Here is a 19593-nt window from a genome sequence, read left to right on the forward strand (position 1 = left end):
CTTACTCTTTTTAGTTTGCACTGACGGTTTCTACATGAGGAAAGTGTGACATCTCATTTAGAAATGAAACTGATGAAGTGATATAACACTTTCTTCCAAATTTTGACATTCGATCCTGCTCTCTTCAACTTTTGAATCATTAAGTCTATGTTATCTTGGTTGTTTGTAATTGAAACAAGAGTGGTAATTGAATAAGAGGTATATACTTTCATTAATGAATGATGATCAAGTAATTCAATTTGAGTTTATACCAGATCATACAGTAACATGACTTGTACAGCTTTGAAAATGAAAGTAATTACAAGATAGGACATTTTTATTATATCATTAACAAAAAGAAAATGATTCTGAGGTATTAAATACCAATCTTCTACTGTCACCTATTTCTTTGCAGCCAGTGTTGCAATGATTTCCTTGTGACTTTTAGCCTCTGTACATCTGCAGGTCTCCTAGTGGAGTACTTATTTCTTCCTATAATTCCTTTCAGTTTTGTATTTGACATGTTAGAGCTTTCTGAATCTGTCACTTTATGAAGAGCAACAGTAGGCCTTGCAGGAAGAACTTCAAGCCCTAATTCATCTTGCAAGAGTTTGGTTATTGCATCTCTCACCTCAAAGTTCTGTTGAACCAAATCTGTTTCAACTTTACTGACTTCTAAGATGATGAGGATATCATCTTTTACTGATTCTCCTGCAGCCATGATGAAAATGTAAGTATCCATAAAGGGTTAAATAGACATAGCTAGAGTTCCTAAGTTCTCTATCTTTTTCATGGTTCATTCTCATTCCCTTGCATTTAAGAAAACAACGCCTTGAATGGAGGGGAAATAGATTAATGATACCATCCAAGTTTTTTCTCAGAAATATGTCCATACCTAAAGCATAGTTCTCCTTGATCATTCGCAAAACCGCAAGAACAACGATCCGAGCTTCAACCTGATCACATGCCGTAGGTGCTTAGTCTCATGCAGACATACTTGAAATTTGAGACAGTTTATGCAAATATTTCGAAGACAAACTGGTGCTGGTTCTCAAAGAATAATTGTAAGAATCAGAGGTTGATTGTTATTATTCAACCTTTGTGAGCTCCTGAAGGTCAATCGCAAGACTTTCAGTAAAACTCTTCTGCAGATGCTCTGCAACTTTTTCAAGAATTAAACCTCGTGGTTTCCCAATGTCAATTTTCTTGCAAGGATTTATCTCCCCTTGCTGCTGACTGTCATTCTGTATAACTCCTTCACACCACTCTGCAATCAACTCCTTGAGATAATGATCATTGGATTTGAACCTAAAAAATTTAAGTCAGAAATAAATTTCTACTCATCTCCTAGAATAATGGTGCAAATTGCAAAGAAACCTTTATTTTGAAAGGAAAACTTGGTTTAGTTTTCCATCAAGTAAACTCTACATTACCTAATCCAGTAAACAAACACCAACATTGTATTCAGTAGAGAAAGAGTAGGTGGATCCTCAACAAAGAAGCAAAAAGAAATTCTATGCTTTAAACTGATTTTGACGAAGACGGGTTTGGCATGAGAGAGAGAATTGTGAAAGATTGCTTTATTCTATTTCATTATGGGGAAATATAAACCAATCAACACAGATAAAGATACTAAAAATCAGTCACGGCAATTGGATCCCAACATGATTTTTTTTTAACTATAAGTGGGGGTGGGAGGTTCGAACTCATGACTTCTTGGCCAGAGACAGATGCTCCAATTACCGTTGAGTTTAGCTAGCATGATTCTATTATAGAAAGAAGTATGATATAATCTGTAAACTTCAAACAAGTTACCTTGATTTCCTCATGTCCTGGTATATAGCAAGGCACTGCTGTACTTCGCGTAATGAACCATAAGTACTGCGAGCTCTCAGAAGTGTACTATAGGTCACCTGCAAAAAGAAAGCTACCTTGATTATGGGTGATGTCTCTCTCTTCTACTTTTCTCCTTCCAGTGGTTCATCCACAATTTAGGAATCTCAGCTGTTGCATGTCTAATTGTATTACTACTAAAATTTTAAGTTGCTAACAAAATAAAGTCAGAGTAAACAGATGTTCGAGGAGCCGAGGAGAGATATATGAGACCAACATAAATTGCACCAAATACATGTGACCGGAGATTGTGTTGGACTCTGATTGAGAGCCAAATCGCTCTGAATCTACTCAAAACAAATAAAAAGTACATAGAATCTTGAAAGCATGCTTCCACATTATTTGATGTATAACATTATAAGTTAACAGCAAGAAAAGCATGAATTTATACTTACTAAATTTGGTTGTATCTCAAATCTTTTCATTTCTTCAAATAATGAAAATGCCAGCTTCCAGTTTTTACCTTCGACACAAACCTAAATTACCAATGACAAGGATGGATCAAGAGAAGAGCCGACTAATATATGCTGATATGTAAACGTCATTACAAAGAATCTCTAGATGTCTGAAGAAAATAGTTAAGAGACTTGAAAGTATGGCAGTAGAGATTCAAACCTTGATAGCGGTTGTGTAGGCAACAACATCAGGATCAACTCCAGCCATACGCATGGTTGTCAAGATCTGCACTGAAAATAAAGATTGCTATAAGTGAATCGATACCATTTATCAAACTTGGAGAATGATTAATACACTATAAAGTAGAAGCAGCCCATCCATCTCTTCACCGAATTACAATGAGTTAATAGAGATTATACTTTTTCAATGAATTAAAACACTTTTAGCAGCTACGTTTGTAAGCCCAAAAAGTGCATAGAACATTAGCCAAGTGATCGAATTCAAAGCCAGCTGGGTTGGTTTTCCATTTCTGTGTATCCACTAAAATTGAAGGAAGCAAGCATTGTTAGGGAAGTTAGTTTTTAGCTTCAGGGAGATGGGCAATGAAATGATGACAATGGAAACAATGAGAGGAAAACAACTTCTTCAAGAAAAAACTACATTTTTCACCTGTACAGCACTTTCCACATCGTGAGATCCTCCGCATATATCAATCAAAATTGACCAGCTAATATGATTGGGGGTAAGTCCAACACTTCTCATCTCCTCCATCAAAGCTTTGGCATGGTAGTAATCAGTCCCACAAGCCTTCATTAGAATATTATAGGTTGTAATTGTAGGCTTGAAAGCAAAATCCCCAACAAAGTTGATTTGATGTGCATGAAATGGGGCATTAGTCATGTTAGTTGTACAAAGTTGAGATGTTAGATCCGCATTCAAATTACTATTTGTGCTGTTTTTTCTTTCCATGTCATCCCATACTTCCTTTGCCCTCCAGGAGCGAAAAAGACGAAAAGCCCTATCGAACTGGCGAGCTTCAACACAAGCGTGTAGAAGAATATTACAACACTGTGCATTAGGTTCACAGCCACACAAAATCATCTCTTCAAACAATTGGATTGCCAGCTCGACAAGACCTGAGTTAGCACATGAACTGATCAAAGAAGACCAGGTCACCATATTTGGAGATACTCCAGCTGATTGCATGTCTTCTTTGACTCTAAGGGCCATTTTCCACAATTTCGCATCTGCGAAAACCTGAAAAATAATAATCAATCCTCAAATGTGAGGATACTGTACCATAGAATCTGATTGATGATTCTCAAGACGTGAATTTTATGTTCTGAGTATGTCTTCCACCTTTACAATTGTGCTGTAGGTGAAGACATCCAACTTCAACACACCTGTTGTTTCCAAATGCTTTACTTCCCTGTAAACGTCCTGGGCCAAATCAACTCTTCCTGCTAGACAACAGGCTTTGAGAACGATATTATACGAGGCCATATCTGCTGGTACACCAAGATTCTGAATTCATGAATATTCATATTAGATACACCGCATTGTCAATAAACTCTGTATCTTCAATCTTCGGAAAGCATGAATAAACACGGGACATGCACTGAACATGTTGGGTAACAATGAAGGAACTCTGTATCTTCAATCTTCTATTTTGCAATAATGTTTGTGTGTAGATATCTGGAGAGAGGGGGGGGCTTACCTGCATATTTTTGTATAATTGAAATGTGTAGTTCAAATCATGGGCATTTACATTCATGAGACTGTTGAAAACGTATATATTTGGGGTGACATTCTGACTGATCAAATCCTGCAGAAAATTGACAAACAGAAATTGACAATCTCTGTGAATATAGTTTTTGTAGAGACATAAATGATATCAGCACTTCCAAAATTACAAAGTAAGTAATATTTGTTAACATGCTAAACCTAAAGCTACTACCCATCTCATCTCCCCGCTTTGTACTTTCTCTTTTTATAATGAAAGTGATGTTTCTTATTAAAAAAGAAAGAAAGAAAAAAACACTCTGCATAAGTCTAATTATTTGTTGCACACAACATTTTCTAACCTACAAGAGCTCAAATGCTTGTAAAATACAGCTGCCAGTTCTAGATAGATATTTGAAGAAGAATTACCCAAGCATACGGTTGTAAGGAGTCAAAAGATTTGTGGAAATGAAAATCATGAAAAAGGAAAGAAGAAACTTAAATATTAAGCATGAAAGATGATCTTTGCAGTTAGCACAATACCTGATAGATGTTCCTAGATTTCTTGAAGTCACCACAGAGACCACAGACATCAATTATTGTGCGGTAGATATACATATTAGGACCGTTCATATTAGCCTTGGATTCTGAATATGCCATGAAAGCAGATTTCAAGTCCCTTTTCTTTCCAAATTCATTTATAGTTGTACAGAACAATATATCTGCATGTGGTAAAATGCTAGCATACCTGTATAAATACATGAATAACAAATTAGTGGCTCACAGTCACAGATAAACACTAACTACTGTTGAGGGTTCCAATTACAGGTGAAGAAGACTACCAAGTCAACAAAAAACCAAATGACTATATACATTAATTCCATTAATGGTTCCTCACCCTCCATTCTCCAATGACGTAAAGTCATTCTATTTCAAATAGCCCTAAATTTATATTACAAACTTAGATGAATTTAACCTCTTGAAGGTGGATACGTAAACAAAAATAAAGCTTTACCTAATTGCCATTTTTGGATTACGGCAGTCAACACACAGTTTTATTACTTCGGACGGCTTCATCAATTCTTTGATTGAGAAACCAAAACCTGAAAAAGGTAGCTAGTTGTCAAAAAATGCAGAGAAATACATATTGAAAGTCAAACCATGAACATTAACCAAAGCGGGTTGTTTAGTAATAATTGATTTCTATATTCAAGTAAATTAGTTCAGAATCTATAAGTGTGCTTGAAAGCTTTAGCGCCAAATTTGAAATCCATTCCTTCCCTCAAATCAACATTGAATTCCACTAGGAACAAGCATGAAAATTTCATTAAAAAGCATTATCTTAGAATCATCAGCTCCAACTATACGAATGCATCTTCATTCTTTCTTTTTAAAATCTTTACTATCGATGGGTCCACTCGTGAAAACTTCTACAACATCACAAATAAAATGATTTTAGTTACCGGAAAGAACCTCCATGAACTCAACAAGCTCCTCTAATTCCCCAGACTTGGCAAGACGGCGGCAGTCTCTTTTCAGCGACTCTACAGCAGATTTATCACAAAGCCCCACAGCTGAAATTCCAAGCTCCTCGACTTTCCTCAAGACCTGCACAACAGTCCAAAGCTTTCCCTCTCTAAGACACCGCGAAATCCCCGTGGCCACAAGCTCAACAGTCAACACCGCAGTGAAATGCGAGGGCTCGACACCAGCAACGACCACACTCTCCACGACCATTGCAAAATCCTCAAGCTTCCCGCGCTCGGCGAGCTTCGATGCGACGTCGGCGTAGTGGCGGAGGGGAGTCCTTCCGCCGGATGAGGCGCCGGCAATGTCCCATTGGACGGAGGACAGAAGAGGGGGGCGGGAATGGAGAGTGGAGGGACGAGAAGAAAGCGGCGAATGCTTTCCGGTGGGGGATAAGTTGGAGAGCGAGGATTTGGGAGGCTTGGAGTGGCTATGGCGGTGGTGGCGAGGTCCGGCAATGGAGGCGGAGGAGGACCCGAGGATGAGGAAGACTCGCATTCTTGGCCAACGGTTAACGAGCGAAGTCTGAACTTTTGCCGTTGGGGTTTACATTTCTTCGCATTGGGATTTTTCTTTTTTCTTTTCTTTTTAGAATTATTATTTTGGGGAATGTATTGGATATGATATGAAAGGCAGCGGCTTGTTTGCTTGCTTGCTGGTCCGATACCAAATGAGAAACGATGACGTTTTGTTGCTTTTCTTGTTCAGATATTTTGGATGGTGGCATAAATATCATTTTTATTTATTTCTATTTTAAGCTCGCTCAATTTTTAAATTTTATTAAAATATTAATATTCTGCTTCAAGCTCGTTACAATTCTTAAATTTCTTCGTGCGTGTGCGCGCGTGTGTATATATATATATATATATATATATATCTATATATAATACAACACCGGGTGAAAATATAAATTTATATCCACTACTTTTAACTCGGGGATAGAAAATATTCTTGACAAGATTCAAAAACCTTAAAATATTAATATTTTCGACAAAATTCAAATAAGATGATTTTTACAACCCATTTATAACTGTTTTGGTTTTTTTTTCCTGTATAATTTTGGAAAACTAAAAAAAAAAGTAGTTTTGAACCTATTTATTTTTGTTTTTTTTAATTGACTAAAATTTCAAATAATAATAGTGAATAACATGTTTAAGAAATCGTAGGAGACAAACCTAATGTATTTTTCCTTTTTTCTTTTCTTTTCTTTTTTTACAGTTTTTTTGAAAATAGAATATATGTATTTTTTATATTTCTCTTTTTACTCATTAAAAATTAACAGTGAAATTAAAATAGAGATGATGTTATTTGTTGATCAAGATTTTAAATGTCGATCAATAAATGTTAAAGTCTCAATTTTATGAAAATATTGATATAAATATCAATAAAATATTGATGTCCACAAATATAAAATGTTACTGAAGTAACAAATATTGAAAAAGGACAAATAAATATTTCACCCTTTACAAATAAATTTAAAATGATTAATCAATAATATGTTGATATTTTCTTTAAATAAATTTAGAACGATTATTCAATAATACGTTGATATTTTCTTTATTTTGTTTCTTTCTTTTAGTTTTACCCTGATTCACCTCGTATTGATTTAAACCCCATAAATACATGTACATATCGTTCAAAAAATGCCGAGATCTATGGAACGCGGATTTAGCATGAAGGGTAAATTCGAAATAAATGGAGAGTTACGGGGTACATTTGTAACTTTCCAATATTTAAGGGCAGAAGCCGAAGTTCAAAGTCTGGAATTTCCGCGCGAAGTTTGCCTCCTCGAAAACGTATTACTCCATTGGGGAACCACCGATCCGTTTCCATGTCCCGGCTGAAAATCGATGCGATCAGATCGCCGGTGCCAGGTTTCCAATTTCACACGAATTAGTCAATCAAAATTCGAAGCAGATGGTATAGATTTTGATTTGGTTTCCCAAGAAAGGTCAATCGTTTTTTGTGCCGATAAGAGATCCCGCCGAAGCAACAATCAAGCTTCAAGAGGCGATCAGGCAAAGGAGCAGGACATCGTTGAGCATTATACATTCAGCTTCAAAAAACAAGAACAAGTGCAAAGTATGTCCCTAGCCTCAAATAATCGGCTCAGCTCAAGCCAGATCAGACGAAAATTACCGCCTAGGTTTCAATAAACCATCTCTCAGATGCTCCTTCATCCGTTTTATTGTTATCGATTTTTCTTTTTCTTTTTTTTTTTTAATCTTCAGATTAGATTGTTCACCTTTCAACATATAGTTAGCATTTCCTTCTTGTTGCCTTTAGTTTTGCTTCGTGACATCTCAATTTTATTTTCATGTCGGCGAGTATCATATGCTATATCTATTTTGATGATTTTATTTCTTTTGTATTTGAAGAAGCGATGGAAGATTGGGACCAGTAGACTTTGGAGAAGGTTGTTGAAAAGAAAAACAAAGTATAAGCTGAACTAACCAACTGAGATTGTGACTTGTGAGTTATTTTCTCCCGCGTTTCTCAATGATAAATTTGTCGTCCTTGTACCTGTTCGTCAAAATGATATAGGATTTAAAGTGTGTTTGGGAGCGTGGCTAAAATCACTTTTACTATTATCAAAATCACTTCCTTCTTAGTTGGTCGTCAAATTAGAAAATTGATTCGAGGAAAACTTAAAATCATTTTGAAAAATCAATTATACTTAAATCTCTTTTTCCAAATTACTAATCTGACCATCACTCCCAACCTCATTTGAAGTGCGAGAGTTGGGATAAAATTGGTTTTTAACTTTAGTTTTTTAGAAAATTCAGTGAGTGGTTCTCGAGGATACAGTAGTACACTGTAAACCTCTCAATAGACCACTGTCGACTGGCATATAGCGATGGTGAAGATCTCCAATTGGAATAACAGGTGAAAAATTTGTAACATAAACAAATTGTCATGAGCCTTGGCTGAAGATGATCGTATCATCCACGTATTGTAGGTGAGTTAAAGGAACTTCCTTGTTGCCCACCAAGAAGCCTCTAAGGATCCTTTTCTCCTGAAAAAGGTGAACAAGACGACTAAGGGCGTCCCTGATAATTGTAAAGGGGAAAGAGAAGAGAAGAGGGGGCAGCCCTGTCTTAGGCCTGCTAATGTTTTACCTCTAGGCCTTCTATTGATCGACACTGAATAATTGATCAGCTCAATTTTAGAAAATTCATTTCGTAACCTTTCTTTTTGGATTGATTTCCTCTCTCTCATTTCCATTCTCATTAAGATGAGGCTTTAGTTTTTATCATAAGAACAATAACTGATAGTGGCAGTTGCCTATATAGAAAAATGTTTGATAGAGAAGCAGAAAATTTGGACTAAACGGAACTAAGTATCTGAAAAAGGAATTTGGCTGATTTCTTCATTTGCTGTTCTCCAACAAAGCTGTGTGATTGACATTAACAGTCTTAATTTTATATCTTCCTGGTGTCCCTACTGCATGACTGCCAATGATGCCGAAGCTCTCTCTCGATGAAGATGACAATGACCTGAAATTGGATGAGTTAACTGAGCTGGAAGCAAGCTCATCAAAGACAGAAATCCAATAGAAGACCAGACATCTGTTACTTTAATGGATAGCTTACATCCTTGCAAACTCAAAACCTCCACTTGGAGCCTTCTGCTTTATGCAATGGCCCCTCCATCTTTTGGCACCATACTAACAAACATTTACTAGAGAAGGTCTTGGAAATTAAGTTCTGATGTCAGCATTTTTTTATTTATAAACTTATGTGGTATTCTTGCCCTTGTCCTAAAACTGTCCTTGATGCAGGGTCTGCCTCTGACAATAATGGAAGGTTTATATATCCGAAGGCTGCTGGCTGATGCGTGCTTTTGGCATGTACAAATAACAGAGACATAAAAGTAGGTCTCCTAATCCTCAAGTTCCATGTAGTTGTCTTGCTTTTCTCTCTTCTTTGGCTTTCTATTATTCACATGCCTGCTTCAGTTCGAGTCTTCTCTGATCATGCCTTGTACGTTCTTCTGCTTCACATTTGATACTGTAGAAACTTAGGTTAGGAGCCGTCCTTGGGCATACCGCATATGTGATCGAAACCTGCATGCCGTAGCATCAACATCTAAAAGAAATACAAAATGATGGGCTTCTGTATACCCATATAAAATGGTGGATATCATCGAACCTGGCCTAAGTTGTTCCTCTAGGAGGGTAGATTGCATAAACCATCACTCTAAGCTATAGCAACATCAACAATTTGTTAATTGTAAAAATGAATCTCCCAAACTTAAATAAGTGAACAAAATTGGTCTACCTAAACTAAAATTTCCAAACAATAATTTGATAAGTCATTTGAAGTACTTGGACCCCTCCCTCACTTGAGTATTCCTATACAAATCTACTCCTTGCTAACGGTTCAATCCTTTCCTATTCATCCTATTTCTAACAACTCTTCCTAACAAATTTTCTGTTTAATTACCAATATACTCTTAATACCTCAATAATATCCTAATGGCATTTCTATCGTAATTTAACTTAGAGATGTTACTGGAATGTTTTATAACTTTATTATCATCCACAAATCCCACAAAATAAATACATCCCCAGAAAATCTTTGTAGGATTCCTATGAATAAATCTTGCAAAATAGATATAAGTATCATTTATTCTCAGATATTTAAATATTCAGAAATACGATTAATTCTTGAACATCCTAATTACTTCCAAATGAACGAATCCTTAGCTATTGAGGAAGAAATTCATACATGGTAATTGTGGATTGACCCAATGACAAATTCAGATCTCTTTCAAGTCCATTAGCATTTAAACCAATGTGGAACTCAATATCCTAATCAACCCCTTACTCAACGAAGTATGGAGACAACACGAGGCATGGACACAATGACACTTTAATTTTTATATATCGAGGATACAGCAACGATAAGTACGTGTTTAGTAAAATACATATATTCTAAAAATATATATATAAATATTATTTTTATACCTTAGAGAAATTTAAAGTCAATAAGAACTTGTGCATTTATATGTTTAAAAAAACAAATTTAATATATTTTACTCTCAAAATTTATTATTCTTTATCTTACATTACTATTTATACCTATTTATTATATTTAACAAAGAGCTTGACATGTGCCTAACAAATATCATACTTGTATTCCATTTAGATAGTGTTTAACATCCATCTTGCCAAGTGTGTTAGCGTGTCATATACACGTGTTAGGACACAAACACATTACCCAAACAAAGTGTTGTCTATGCTTTTGCTTCATATAACTAGGACAACTTACAAATTACAATACTTTGAAAGAAAATTTTGTCGTCATTGTTTAATTACTAGTTTAGTTTACGAGACTTTGTTTATCGAACAATGACAAGAATGAGAGAATAACTCAAATTTAGGTGTCAAATCGAACATAGCTCAAGTGGTTAAGACATCTATCTCTAACCAAATGATCGTGAGTTCAAACTTCAAGCTTGTATTAAAAAAAGAATGAGAAAATATCTTCCCAAGTTGGAAATCATTCTTGATGTGGGTCCCACTCAATGGAGAAGGATTCCTAATTTATTCCGATGTCATTATTATTCTTAAATTTATGCACGTCACTTCCTTTTGTACTTTTCTTTTATCTCTACTGTTTCTTTTTTTTTTTTTATGAATCTTTTATCTTTACTGTTTATTATAGGTTTTTCACTTAATTTGAATTAATTCTCATTTTAACAGCGTAAACAAAAACGATCATAATTTCTTTTTTTCAAAAAAAGAAAAAATATATAACTTTTTAATCTCGATTGATTTTTATGACTTTCCTTCCTTCTCATTTCCATTAATAGGCTAGCTTTCAACGTTTTTAATTCGCGTTCACATTTCTCTTCATGTCTTGAAATGATTGCGGGCAAAGATTCATTGGTCGGAACCAATTTTTTCAATCCTTTCTTTATTCTTTAGTTTAGTCTTTCTCATTGGAAAAAAAATGAATAGGTACTAATTTTAATTATGGTTTCACATGGTTAATGTTTTTTCCTGTTGGGTAAATTATCAAATTACCTTTGTCCTCTCACTCTAGATATCTGTTAGTGATGGTCAAAGATGGTAGTGGCATAATTATAACGGCTCATTCCATTTTATATCTTGTCCTCTCAGTGGTTGGGTTATATTAGACTTTAGTGTTCATGTCTTTCTATCATGATTAAATTATTGCCCTACTTTTTCCTTGGTTCACTAATTATTTATGTAATGTGGAGAAGTTTGTCACCATTATCACATAGTTAAGTATGTGTTTAATGGCAAATTTTCTTTTTATTTATTAATAATATCTCTGTTTAGTATTTCAATTTCTGAAATCACTTTTGAAATTTGGGATAAGTTTCAAAAATTAAATGTTAGATATATATTTTTCTAAAAAATATTGCCAAGATTTCAAAAACATTCTTAAAAATAGATTTAATTTTTTTTCCTTAAATAACATTATAAATGGTGAGGATTCAAATTTTCGACTTAAAAAAAGGGTCACCAATTTCATACCTTGACAATTTGAGCTATGCTTAAAGGTAAGCTGTGCTTTGGTGGTGCCTTTGGTTCACACTTTTAAAAGTAGGTTACAAGATGAAGAAATTTATTAGCATCCAAAATATTTTTGAAAATAGCAAACTAGAATAAAATAATTATTAGTATTTTGGGAATTAGTTCCACTTATGCAATCAAAATATTAGGTATGTAATTTGGGATTGAGGTGGAATAAGTGGAGGACTTAGAATTGGACAGGTGATCTCCAATAGAACTCGTCTTAAGTGCAACCAATAGAACTCGTCTTAGGTGCAAATGAGACTTATGATGAATTAGGCTTTTTTTTAATTTTATTATTTTTTTAAACAAGAAACCCACTTTTCATTAATAAATGAAAAGTAACAAAAATTGTTCAAAGATACAAACCTAAAAGGACTGAATGATGGGAAAGGAAAAAAGAATACAAATATAAATAAAGAGTACAACCAAGACAAAGTTAGTAAAGACAAGAGAGAGCGAAAGAAGATCTAAACATTAAACAAAAAAGCCTATGATGAATGAGTTATAATCAGAATATCATACATGTGACCTATCATGCATTTACCTATAAAAGAAAATTTAAATTTCTACACTTCGAACGAGTTCTTCATATCTTCTTACCAATTCGCTTCTGTCTCTCCTTCCTAAAATCTATATCCCATTGCTTTCAATTACTAAATTGACTAATTTTGGCAAAATCCAGCTCATTCATTACTCTTTTTAAACCGCATTAGCCTCGTGAACCTAAACCTATTTCTTTAATTGCCCTTTAAGGACTATGAGCACTTTAGTTTGGATAACGTATTCGACGGACACGCGTGTCAGATAATCTAGTCGTGTGTCTTGTAAAAAAGTGAGTATGGATCTGGAATAAAATAACGAAGGTTGAGAGTTAAATACATCAAACTCATTTTTTTAAACATAAAAATATATAAACTTATTAACCTTCGAAATTCCTTGTTGTATAAAAATTATATATACTAAAAAAAATTGTATATTTTAATAAACGTGTCACCATATTCAAATGGTGTCATATTCGTGTCTGTGTCTATATCCATGCTCAGATAACCCTTGAAAATTTGAGACTAACTTGGTCACTTTTAACTCTCAAGTTGGATGAATAATAGAGAGAAAAAAGAACAAAAGAAAAAAAAAAGTCAAATCTGGAAAAACAAGACCCACTGAGGAGACCAAGAGAGGGCATTGAACTGATTTGTTGTCTGGCCTTTGCCCTACACATATATAAAGTTGAAATTGTAAGAGAGGAGGGCGGGTGGGGGCCTTGCACTAAAATGCTTATTATTGAGTCTAAATAGTACGGTGCACATATCTATGTTTTTTTTTCCCTTTCATGTAGAATTTATATAAACTCAGGTTATTGAAGCTCGAGTCATCGTATGTGGTTCATTGGTCTAAAAGGACTAAGTTAATTAAGACGAAATGAGTTCAAATTCCATGATGACCACCTAACTTAGAAGTTAGTAATTCCTATGTGTTTCCTGTTACCAAATATTGTAGGCTCAGGTGGTTGTCCCGTAAGATTAGTCGAGGTGTACATGTTCAAACACTCATGCATATAAAAAAAATATATACTTATGAAATCTACCTTTCCTTTTGTATTAAATCTATCGGCTGAATATAGGTGACATAAATTTAGGTCTGTAATTTGAACCATCCAAATATAGATTACAGACAAGTCTAGACTTTCCAACTATAAACTTCGTAAATTCAAACCGATTAAAGTCAGAGTCAAGTAGGGCAGGTTTATGAATTGATTAGAGAATAGTGTTTCAAAATGAAATAATTTTTTCATTAGATGATGTGTGTTATATGCTTTTAGAAATTTGGAATCCAAAAAGTTTATTATGAATATTGAGATATCTGAGGTTGATGTGCACGTGGCCACTGGCCTTTTGGGTGATTGGGATAGAAAGTTATGCATTATAGATTCTCCTCAAGCATTGTAAATTTGGTAGGTTGAAAACCATGAATTTTAAAGAGACAATTCAATGTTTTGTTCAATTTGTACCATCTCATGAATCCAATATAGCTGAAACCTGCATAATTAATATATTTCAGGGCCTTGTTCAATAGTAGTTTAGTTTCGTTGCTTATAAAACCTATTTGATAATGATTTGATTTTGTTGTTGTTTGTTTCTTTTTCTTTTGGAAAAGTATACTAGTTTATCAACAATTTTCTCTATTATGTTATCAACTTTTAAAATATTTTTTAAATTCTAACAAAATCTTAAATAGTTAAAATAATAGTTTTCGAAAATTTATTTTTAATTCTTGAAGTCCGAAATTTGGTCAAAATTTTAAAAACTAAAAACTAAAAGAAAAGGCTTGCTAAAAAAAAGTTATCAAATGAACCTCTTTTTTATTATTATTATTATTTTTATTTTTGTATTCAAGGATTTGCTACTCTAATAAAAATTAAATGTGAATTCTTTTGTGGAAACATATCCCAAGAGGTTGGGGAAAGCAAGGAGACTCTACGTGGGAGAGCCACCCAATCTTCAATTTTCTTGTCTTTTAGGTGTCTACAAAAGCTAAAAATTTCTTATTAATCGAAAAAAATGGAAACTAAGAATGGGAATATTCGACGAAGGGGTGATTCATGAACCTAGAAAATGGAAAAGAGTATGGAAAAATCAGCCGCAAAGTAGTAAGTTTGGATATCCATGCCAAAAAGTCCAAGTAATAATAGAACTAGTAATAGTTTATTCGAGACTTTACATGAAATTTACCTACATTTAACTCTTCGTCCATGTTTCTATGTTCTTGACAGAATTTTATTAGAGAGGAAAAGTTATCTTGAATTGTGTCTTAAACAATAGAATCATTTTATTCAATGAACTTCGCATTATTGTCCTTATCACATACACGTATGAAAGGCGGTGTTTTGAATTTAAATTTAGATCGAGATCTTAAATAAAGTGAATCTTTCTTGAAACTAGCATAGAATTAAACAAATATGGTCTTCTTTGAACACTTGCTACTAGTCAGGGGGAATGTTCCTTTGAATCTCACTTACAATAAAATAAGTGTGTTACTCATTTGTGCTCTTAGAATGATTATAAGTTTGAAAGTGTTAGTTTACAATGACCATGACCATGACTTTCCCTCCATGCTAGGTTAAAAATGCATCATTTTGGTAGTGCTAGTTGTTTCACACGATGAAATTGTCAAATATGCACCAATAACTAGACGACTAGAAATAAATGGATAAATATATGAATAATAAAATTGGGTTAATTAACAAATAATGAGGAGAAAAACAACTTATAAGTTATATTTTGAGTTGGAGATTCTCTTCCCTGATGCATTGATAAATTAAATGCCTATACATCGCTATATATTCATGAAAAATTTTAGATGTTGTAACCAATTTTCATGGATATTGTAATATCAACACACTATTTTAGATGTTCTTATCAATCATTGACAAAATCTCGACGATCTTTGGGAGAGAAAAATATTGTGTTGTATTTATAGATAATTGTAATTTAGATGTATGTATATATTGATGAGATATAGACGTTCTTTGAGAGAAAAATATTGTGTTGTATTTATAGATAATTGTAATTTAGATATATTGTAGATAACATGAATATCTTCATTTGGACTAGAATGGTATCCGTAGGTTTTTGTATAAGCTTATTCTCAATGATTGTCTAATCAGTCGTAGTTTATTTTTTCTTTCTTTCTTCTTTTTTAATAACTATATATATGAACTCACTCATAGATTATCAATGTCAGTTCTCCAAAAATTAACTAGGTTATCAGGAAAACCTGCTATTAATTTTGTTGCACTCGTGCAGAAATAATGGCAGTTCTCAATTATTCTTCAGAGAACAAGGATAATAAAAAGTAGAAACCAAGGATGGATAGAGGCAAAATGTAAGTTAAACCATGGCCTGTAAACAATGTAGAAATATAGTGCATTTTTCTAACACCGTCTTCAGGTTCAAATGGACATATAGACAGTACACAGGAATGACTTATAGACTGAATTGTTCTATACACACAACTATATGTAGTAGACTTAAACTAGCAGCATACACACATCATAATCATCTTCATTGGCTACATTGAACTCGGGTCGAATGGTTGTTGAGACTATGGTTCTTCTGTTGTCGCCTGATCCATCCTCTTTTTGTTCTGCCTTCCTCCTACTTTCGACACAAATCCGACCACCATCTCAAAGAACTTGGATATTATTTTTAGTTTGACACTCCCTCTTTTAGGAGGAAGCCTGCCCTTCTTCAGTTTTCGCCCGGTTGGTCCTGTAGTTTCCACCATTGCTATTAAATCACAAAGAAACAAAGCTAGAGAATGAAGAAGATTCTTTGCCTCAAACAAACAAAGACAAGATAGTTGGAGCTTTTTATAGTTGTATGTATAGAGAAGCAACTGTATATATAGTGATGAATATAAGCAAGGTCTTCTATCTATGTAAAAAATGATTTTGAAATAGGGTTTGTCTTTTTGTTGTTCCAGAAGTCCTTTTTCGTTTTTTTGTTTTTTTTCCCCTTCATAAGTCCAATTAATTGAAAGGAAAAGTATATGTACCGGTTGGCCAATAGACTTAAAGTAAGTCGATGTAAATTCTTTGTGTAAAGACGCAGACTTGCTTAAATAAGGGGAAATTGGGTTGTGCTGATGCAGTCTTCTTGGGTATGAAGAAGCAGTATTTTATGTTGTTCCCTTTGAAAAGGACTTAAAAAGCTTCTGCAGGTGGGACAGCAGACAGGCCTAAAAGGTGTCTTTTTGTGGTGCCAAAAGATATAAAGTTACACAAGCTGATTAGGATGCTTTTAGACATGAAGAAGAATGCGGATAATTCTAGTTTGCATAAATGGATGAAAGATCAAACCATATCTGCTGTCGAGTGCCCGAACCGAACCCGTTCTGCCATTGCCTTTTAGCTGAACCCTGAGAAGATGAGCATAGTTATCCCCATCCAAATGCCTGTGTCAAGCATCTGAGGCTGCCATGGATTCCCTTGAAACTTAAGCCAACATCCGTACAATTCCCATACACCATCCCCTCTTTGGCATTTCGTCGAGCACTTGCCCTGCGCTCCTATAATGTCATTTCCCAAGTTATTTTCAGCAAGCCTGCAAGAACTAGTCTTATAGCTTAACTAGAACAACACAACAAATGTTTATTTTCTTTAAGATCTTGAGCTAATATGAAAATGTCTGCAAATTTCGTTTGTTCTTGGTGATGCAGAGCAACAGAAAGTAAAGGCCCAATATTTTTTCTTTTTCATCACACGTCATCTCCAGCATGTGTAAAAAAACAGCAGAAGATTGAAGAACATTATTACCAGATGGGACTCTGTTTTTTCAACAATGGTACAGCGATAAACATGGAAATATGCGCGTTAGAAGCTAAACAAAGGTGAAAAAAAAGGGCAATGCTTTTGTGATGTTGATTCTCACATGCGTCTATTTGGCCGCCTTGACAATTGAATTCCAACTCATAATATTGGTAACTTTGCGTTGGAATAATCTGCCAAGTGCAGTGGACTTACCATTCATGCACATAATTGACAGAGTTGACAGCATGTTCGATAGGATTATCAGCCTGCCCTTCTTGCAGCCAAACCATATCGGTCGAAAATTAAGCCTAAAGCTTTGTCCTTTCTGTTTCTTTTAAGTTTAAGCTCTCTTGCGTTTTGTTTTCTGAATAAGACTTCGATCTTGGTTTGGATAGGATGTTCGTTTGAACTTATTGGATTCTTATACCATATTATTATTCATATGTTCCATCTCAAAATTAATTGACAATGAGATAAGTAGTTCATGTCTATTATAAATTATTGTAAGGTCTATGTTCTTTCAAATGTGAGAAATGTGAGATCTGTTAACAGTTTTTTCCTCTCTAGTTTGTCCAGAAGGAAGATAGAGGGAGAAGGTAAAGAGCAAGTATATCATTTTTAGAAAATGTATACTATCCTATTTTGGATTTTTTTAATCATATTTTATTCCAAATATATATCATCCATCCAACTATTTTTAAGAATAATGTTTGGAAAATTGAAGGTCGTCTTGCCACTCATGGTGCTTTGCTGGCGTCAAAATTTTATTTATTTTTTTTAATTCTAGCTTGTAAATTATGTCTTTCTCGTAGAATAATTATATATAATTATCACTTTTTTCCTGTTTTAAGTTTTTTAATTGACAAAATAGGAGGTCATTTGACAAAGTAGGTAGAAAACTTGTGTTTTGAGGAGTGCGATTACAGGCTTATTTTGTCAATTTTCCCACTTTTTTTTAGAAGACATAATTATTAGTGGAATGGTTGTACATCGACTTTTTAATCTAGAAGTGGAGGTCTTAGGTTCAAGGTTATTATATAGTATTTGTCATGTTTTAGTTTTTTTTTTTTTGGGTTGTTTGTAATTTTTGAAAAATACAAACATTTAATATCGTTGCTTCATGTTTCCTATTTTCAAGAAATATTTTCAAAGAATAAAATTAAGTTTTTTTTTTGTCATTTTAATTTTTTTAAAGTTTAAATAAGAGCATTATTTTATATTTTTTACTTAGAAAATGCATAATTAATATTAAAAATAAATATAACATAAATGTTTAATTTTAAATTTTAAATATCATATAAAGAATATTTTTAATTTAAAATTTTAAAGAATGAGAAAGAAATGGTTATCAAATATGTTTCCATTTATTTTTCAGTTAAAATGAAAGAACAATAAATAAAAAATACTTATCAAATGAAGTTTTGTTTTCTTTATTAAAAAGTAGGAAATGAAAAACATGAAATTGAAGGGTATGTATGCTAACATGAGTGTAGTTTAATGGTAATTGACTCTGATTAAGAGATATAAATTCGAATCCCTCCATCCGCTCGAATTCCTTCATCCCCACTTGTTGTATTTGAAAAAAAAAAAAAACGGATGTACGACAAAAAGATGACAAGAAACGTTATATTAATAATAAAAACAAGTGTTCAACAATGTGCATAAAAAATACTCTTAAAAATGTTCTCACAAAAAAAAAATATTTTAACTTTCATTTGGAATGTACTTATAAATTATTAGGTTCAAATGCGATGATTTTGGGTTGGATAGTATTTTTAATGTGACAGAAATATTTCTAACTATGTAAAAATTATTCCCAAATGTTTTCCTAATGTAAAGTTAAGGTCATCAACATTTCAAACTATTTACAAAATTTTTAAGCTATTTGTATTGAAATATTAAATTAGTTTTTCTTTTCTTTTTTTTTACCGTAGTTAAAGGGAAAATAATGACAGAGACTATTTTGAACATTTTCCTTTAAATATATGAAGTTTAGATTGAGACTTAAACTAATCATAAGGAGTAGTTATGCTTACTTCTATCCGTTCCATTTTATTTTTCACTCAAATTTAGCAGAAGGTCTCGTTTCTAAGAAAAGAGTTTGTATCGTTGTTGATATCAGTATCATGCGCTTGTGCTCGAGGTTGATTCATTACGTATTTTCAAGCTGCTTTTGTTTCAATTGGAAGATGATTTTGAATTTGGAGATGTAATCTAA

At 33.5% G+C, this 19593-nt stretch overlaps 1 protein-coding gene and 2 long non-coding RNA genes across 3 annotated transcripts; 1 reads left to right on the forward strand and 2 right to left on the reverse strand.

Annotated features, from left to right (window-relative positions):
- Nucleotides 1-187: 187 nt before the first annotated feature.
- LOC111013583 (Tetratricopeptide repeat (TPR)-like superfamily protein) lies at nt 188-6112 on the reverse strand. The gene is made up of 12 exons (XM_022288048.2): nt 5454-6112; nt 5006-5093; nt 4534-4738; nt 3986-4093; nt 3628-3792; nt 2938-3525; nt 2488-2553; nt 2268-2348; nt 1795-1892; nt 1077-1287; nt 875-935; nt 188-690 (listed from the first exon to the last, which is right to left on the reverse strand). The coding sequence occupies exons 1-12, from the start codon at nt 6013-6015 to the stop codon at nt 377-379; spliced, it is 2547 nt and encodes an 848-aa protein (XP_022143740.1). The 5' UTR covers nt 6016-6112; the 3' UTR covers nt 188-376.
- A 2233-nt stretch (nt 6113-8345) lies between these two features.
- LOC111013574 (uncharacterized) lies at nt 8346-9484 on the forward strand. The gene is made up of 2 exons (XR_015791799.1): nt 8346-9207; nt 9299-9484. It is a non-coding gene; the product is annotated as an uncharacterized LOC111013574 (long non-coding RNA).
- A 6429-nt stretch (nt 9485-15913) lies between these two features.
- Nucleotides 15914-17811, reverse strand: LOC111013571 (uncharacterized). Its single transcript, XR_002601708.2, has 2 exons — nt 16926-17811; nt 15914-16335 (listed from the first exon to the last, which is right to left on the reverse strand). It is a non-coding gene; the product is annotated as an uncharacterized LOC111013571 (long non-coding RNA).
- Between the last annotated feature and the right edge of the window lie 1782 nt (nt 17812-19593).

The sequence above is a fragment of the Momordica charantia genome (genome assembly GCF_013281855.1).
Source record: "Momordica charantia cultivar OHB3-1 chromosome 1 unlocalized genomic scaffold, Mcharantia_2.0 BLBB01000001.1, whole genome shotgun sequence".
NCBI lineage: Eukaryota > Viridiplantae > Streptophyta > Magnoliopsida > Cucurbitales > Cucurbitaceae > Momordica > Momordica charantia.

Coding starts and splice junctions, on each gene's coding strand:
- LOC111013583 (XM_022288048.2), bottom strand. CDS start 6,015: ATGCGAGTCTTCCTCATCCTCGGGTCCTCCTCCGCCTCCATTGCCGGA. Junction 3,526..3,627: donor CCTACAGCACAATTGTAAAG/GTGGAAGACATA, acceptor ATTATTTTTCAG/GTTTTCGCAGATGCGAAATT. Junction 936..1,076: donor ACCTTCAGGAGCTCACAAAG/GTTGAATAATAA, acceptor GCATGTGATCAG/GTTGAAGCTCGGATCGTTGT.